Below are 6,215 nucleotides of genomic sequence, written 5' to 3'. Positions count from 1 at the left end.
TCTGCTGCTAAACGTTTCTTAAATTGAAACAAACGGAATGAAACGTTATGGGCCTACCTGAATTTGACCAACAGAAACACTCGTTTTAGTTGCAAAACAGAACTGTTTGGACTAATGATTACACCCGAGATCAGCTAGTTGCAGGCAAGAGTTTGTTAGGCTGTATAGAATGTGTCACTGTCTGTCACCTTGATGACTCCAATTTGTCTCTCAACCTGTGCACTTACGTTATAAACGTTCATTCATAGGTTCAGTATTGGGAAAAGTGCTAAATTGAGTAAAAGTAAAGATACCTTAATAGGAAATGACTCAAGTAAAAATCACCCAGTAAAATACTACTTGAGTAAAAGTCTAAAAGTATTTGGTTTTAAATATACTTAAGTATCAAAAGTAAAATAATAAATAATTTAAAGTTCCTCATTTGAAGCAAACCAGACGGCACAATTAAAAAAATAATAATTACGGATAGCCAGGGGCACACTCCAACACTTAGACGTAATTTACAAACGAAGCATTTCTGTTTAGTGAGTCCGCCAGATCAGAGGCAGTAGGGTTGACTAGGGATGTTCTCTTGATATGTGTGAATTTGACCATTTTCCTGTCAAAATGTAACGAGCTCTTTTGGGTGTCAGGGGAAAATGTATGTAATAAAAAGTACATTATTTTATTTTAGGAATGTAGTGAAGTAAAAGTAAAAGTTTCCAAAAATATAAATTGTTAAGTACAGATACCCCAAAAAACTGCTTAAGTAGTACTTTCAAGTATTTTTGATTAAGTACTTTACACCACTGGCTAAGTTGTAGCAACCTCATGATGGGTACAGGGAAAATTTGAGCATCATTTTGTAGCCTAAACCTATCAATGTTACATTGAACTGGGTGAATGGAATATAAATGACAGTCATCCAATATGCTGTAACATAAATAAGGCCATGCTCATAAAAAAAATCATCCTCCCTAAAATTAAATAGCACCGACTGCCACTGATACACACCTACATGCACACGTGCGCACACACACACACACACACACACACACACACACACACACACACACACACACACACACACACACACACACACACACACACACACACACACACACACACACACACACACACACACACACACACACACACACACACACACACACACACACACACACACAAACCTACATACACACATACACACAATCACACCCACTTACAAACACAAATGCGCACTTTGATCGATTTCTACGGAATGCCCCATAAACAAGTCAATATATAATAGTTAACTAATGTTCGAAAATATTAGTTGCTTCCTTGTGGCCAGGTGTATAAAGGTGCTCCTCTCTCTCCATCTGAGCAGAACCTACGGTATCTACCTGTGATTCACTCTACAACAAGTACGTTTTATACCTACTCTGAAGTATTCTCTGTTGCTGAATTTGTTTTGACCTCTTCTCCCTGTTTCCCTGTCTCTCTCTCTCTCTCTCTGAAGAGACTATCACCATGGCGATGATGACCATTCTTCTGCTTCTTAGCGCTGCCTTGGCTTTGGGCAATGCAAGTAAGAGACACACACACACACACAGACACTTTACATTATTCATTCTGTATTTTTTATGTTGTAGCAAAATTGTGTGTGTATATTTGACACCGTTCCACTGATTCCACTCCAGTCATTACCACAAGCCCGTCCTCGCCAATTAAGGTGCCACCAACCTCCTGTGGTGTGTATGTGTATGTGTATGTGTGTGTGTTGAATTTAAAATAACACCACTGTTGATGTTTCAGAGCCCTTACAGGAGGCAAATGATGTGGATCAACTCCTTGCTTTTGGTAGGTTTTATACCGCCCCCTGCAGTAAAACGTCAGAAGTTATGTCTCCACTCAAATAGCTAATATTCCACCATCATCATTGACTTGTCTCTGTTGTCTATGTTTTTGTAGAGGACAAAGGAGAGGAGGCAAACTAAGTTGAACAAAAACCGTCTGCCATTTTAAACCCCTGGTGGTAACAGATGCAACATAATATGGGGTGTGTATCACTTTGACTTACAGAGGCTAAGGGGGTGGAGGAGCTGCAGGAGTTGCAGGAGGTGCAGGAGGAAGAGCAGGAGTTGCAGGAGGAGGAGCAGGAGGTGCCGGAGGAGGAGCAGGAGGTGCAAGAGGAGGTGGGGGTAGAGAGCAGGAGCTTGTGTCCCTCAGGCTGGACCAAATACGGATCCCGCTGTTTGATGTTTGTTAAAGGCCCCAGCACATGGATTGAGGCAGAGGTACGGTGAACACATATCTGTATCAGCAAACTTTAGACGGCATTGTTTTTTTTTTAATAACAATTACAACTTGTAAGTAGAATACAATACAAGCACAATTACTCTGTATTCTATTCTCTGTCTGAAATGTCTCTGCCCCTCAGCGGTACTGTGTGCACTTCGGGGGGAACCTGGCATCAGTTCACAACTCCCAGGAGTATCATTTTCTGCAGGAGCTGGTTAGGAGCCATACCAATGGGTTCCCAGGCACCTGGATCGGAGGCTCTGATGCCGTCTATGTAAACTGTTCTTTAATATCTTTACATTTTGCTAAATGTTTTATTTATTCTGAACAAAAATATGAATGCAACAATTTCCAAGATTTTACTGAGTTACAGTTCATATAACAAAATCAGTCAATTGAAATAAATTATTTAGGCCCTAATCTGTTGGTAACAGATACCTTAAAAAAGGTTCCGTGGGGCGTGGATCAGAAAACCAGCCACTATCTGGTGTGACCACCATTTGCATCATGCAGCGCGACACATCTCCTTCACATGGAGTTGACCAGCCTGTTGATTGTGGCCTGTGGAATGTTGTCCCACTCTTCTTCAATGGCTGTGCGTACGCGTCGATCCAGTACATGCCAAACATGCTCAATGGTATGCAGGCCATTTTCAGCCTTCCAGAATTTGTGAACAGATCCTTGAGACATGGGGCTGTGCATTATCATGCTGAAACAAGAGTTGATGGCGACAGAAGTATGCCACTACAATGGGCCTCAGGATCTCATTTGTTGTCCGTAGTTTATTGCCTGCCCACACAATAATCACACTGCCACCATGGGGCACTCTGTTCACAACATCCATCAGCAAACCGCTCATCCACACGACGCCATACACGTGGTCTGCGGCTGTGAGGCCGGTTCGATGTACAGTACTGTCAAAATCTCTAAAACTACGCTGGAGGTGGCTTATGGTAGAGTAATGAACACTAAATTCTCTGGTAACAGCATCGGAGGACATTCTTGCAGTCATCATGCCAATTCCACGCTCCCCTCAAAACTTGAAACATATGTGGCATTGTGTTGTGTGACAAAGCTGCACATTTTAGAGAGGCCTTGTATTGTCCCCAGCACAAGATGCAATTGTGTATTGATCATGCTGTTTAACCAGCTTCTTGATATGCCACACCTCCCAGGAGGAGGTAAAGGAGAAATGCTGACTAACAGGGATGTCAACAAATTTGTCAACATTTGGGAGAAATAAGCTTTTTGTGTATATGGAAAACTTCTGGGATCATTTAGTTCAGTTCATGAAACATAGGACCAAAACTTTACATGTTGTGTTTATATTTTTGCTCAGCGTAATTTACCTTACTTTTCTAATTTAAATTACAGAGAGAACAAAACCGAAACAACAACGTTAACTGTTTCTATTTATTTTTTCTTCTTACATTTCGATATGCCTCTATAATATGCCTCTTTTTGCTTCAGTCAATGTTAGAAACTACACCCTCTAACAATTTGAGACTAATACACTAGGCCTACATTGACTGACTGTCTGTGTGTGGGTGGGGTTTGTGAACAGAACACAATATGGCTTTGGAGCGACGGGTCCAGGTTTGATTACCACGGCTGGAACCCAGGAGAGCCTAGCAACGGCAACAAAGAGAGATGCCTAGAGATGAACTATGGCGGTAAAGGATATAGCTATATATACAGTATATCAACCATTGTATAGCAGAGTGCCACCTTGTTGTGTAGTTGTTCTTAGTAAAAAGAGTGTAATACATATGTGAAACCTGGGTATGTTTATTCATATTTTGTCTCGTAGTCTTACATTGCGTACAATGCTTTCTGTATCTGTTTTTCTCTCCCTAAACCCATAACTTCTGTGTACTCTTAAAATGGCATACACATATTTAACATACAAATCAAACACCTATTTTGGCAAATAAAAATAGTATAAAGATATTCTAGGATATACAGTGCATATATTGACTTGTGTATTTTCTCTCTACAGTACATAAGCGCTGGAACAACAAACCCTGTCACTACACACTACCCTCCATCTGCTCTAAAAGACTATGCTAGATGAACCTCATGTTTATTACTTCATATATTACTGCATAGATTACTTTAATCAGTTTTTAATTAATATACTTTTTGTATACTTGTGGTATATAAATAAAGTTTGATTTCATTTGACTTATGTCTGGATATTTGACTTATGTATGTCTGCATTAAAGCTGTCTCACATGACAGCCATCTGCACTGATCTGTCTGATATCTCGCAAACACTCATGGGATGCTATAAAGAAGTCCGCCTACAATATGCTGCCCAAACATTTTAAAATGTTACCAAGGTGACATCGTCCACTGAACCCCCTTTCACCCTCAAAAGAGTCAGAGTTAATCTTACCAAAAACTATAAACCTGTAGCTTATTTTCAGTTTTTTGGTAAAATATTTATGAAATTTGAAATGTACACCAAACGCATTAGCTAGCTAGTGTCTTGTGAACTAAACTCAACTCATTGGTTTAATCTGCTAGCTAGTGTCTGCTTGCTGGCTGAGCCAGTCTCAAATCAATCCATATGAAAGGCAGGGATGCTAGCAATGCCAGTTCACACACTCAATGCTGAATACTCTCTCCAGCTAGCTAGCTAGTTAGCTAGTGTAGTGAAGTTCTAGCTATTGGACTAATTACTTTTCATGATGTCCCGGCCATGGTCAGTGCGCCGAGTGCTACAAAACAGCTGACTGCTCTCTGCTGCGTTATCGCGTTGGCCAAATGTGACAAAGTAGTAAGGCACAGTTCCAGCTGTCAGAGTCAGATACATGTTGATTTCTTAGAACAGTCCATGGGTTGCAACCAAAATTATTTTCCAATCGTTTAGTTCTGAACAGAACCATACTTTTTCCCATTATGTTCCTCTGTGCCGACCAGCAAAATAAAGTTCCGAATTAGTTTGAACCCAAAACATTTATCGGTTTACATCATTCCTTTTGTTCCTTTTTAAACCTCCAAAATAAACAATATAAAACAATGTCCATACAAACTATCAAAAACCAAATGTTAATTAAACTAAATCAGCCTGCTTTTCTGTTTTAATCAGGTTAGTAATTAGTTCACACAGGCTTAGAAGAATCCTGTGATGGCGGGACATTTCCTGGCAACAGTAGTCCTTGCAGTGCTTCTGCCATTAAGTCTTGGAGTCCCAGACACTTCTCAGCTGCAGATATAATGATGCCCAGCTTCTTGGACTTCATGGACTTCTTGGACTTCTTGGACTTCTTGGACACTTGTTAAGTACAATTAAAAACCTCTTATGGATCGGCCCTTTTTTCAATTTTCGCCTAAAATGACATACCCAAATCTAACTACCTGTAGCTCAGGCCCTGAAGCAAGGGTATGCATATTCTTGGTACCATTTGAAAGGAAACACTTTGAAGTTTGTGGAAATGTGAAAGGAATGTAGGAGAATACAACACATTATATCTGGTAAAAGATAATACAAAGAAAAAAAAACAGTTTTATGTATTTTTTGGGGTGCATCTTTGAAATGCAAGAGAGAGGCCATAATGTATTATTCCAGCCCAGATGCAATTTAGATTTTGGCCACCAGATGGCAGCAGTGTATGTGCAACGTTTTAGACTGATCCAATGAACCATTGCTTTTCTGTTCAAAATGTTGTATCAAGACTGCCCTAATGTGCCTAATTTGTTTATTAATATATTTTCTGTTTATTAATAACTGTTCAAAACTGTGCACTCCCCTCAAAAAATATCATGGTATTACTTTACTGTAATATCTACTGTAAATTGGACAGTGCAGTTAGATTAACAAGAATTTAAGCTTTCTACCAATATCAGATATGTCTTTGTCCTGGGAAATATTCTTGTTACTTACAAGCTCATGCTAATTGCATTAGCCTACGTTAGCTCTACCGTCCACAGGGGACCCACCAATCCTG

At 39.9% G+C, this 6,215-nt stretch overlaps 1 protein-coding gene across 1 annotated transcript; it reads left to right on the top strand.

The window, feature by feature from the left end:
* Positions 1-2,043: 2,043 nt before the first annotated feature.
* Positions 2,044-4,446, top strand: LOC139535250 (ladderlectin-like; the record flags this gene model as incomplete). Its single annotated transcript, XM_071334580.1, is given in 4 exon segments — positions 2,044-2,258; positions 2,402-2,536; positions 3,827-3,935; positions 4,262-4,446. Coding segments are annotated over 4 exon segments (530 nt in total), but the record flags the coding sequence as incomplete, so codon positions are not given.
* Between the last annotated feature and the right edge of the window lie 1,769 nt (positions 4,447-6,215).

Source organism: Salvelinus alpinus, chromosome 12, assembly GCF_045679555.1.
Source record: "Salvelinus alpinus chromosome 12, SLU_Salpinus.1, whole genome shotgun sequence".
NCBI lineage: Eukaryota > Metazoa > Chordata > Actinopteri > Salmoniformes > Salmonidae > Salvelinus > Salvelinus alpinus.
The sequence above is the reverse complement of the archived record's forward strand: the minus strand, read 5'-3'. Positions and strand labels throughout refer to the sequence as shown.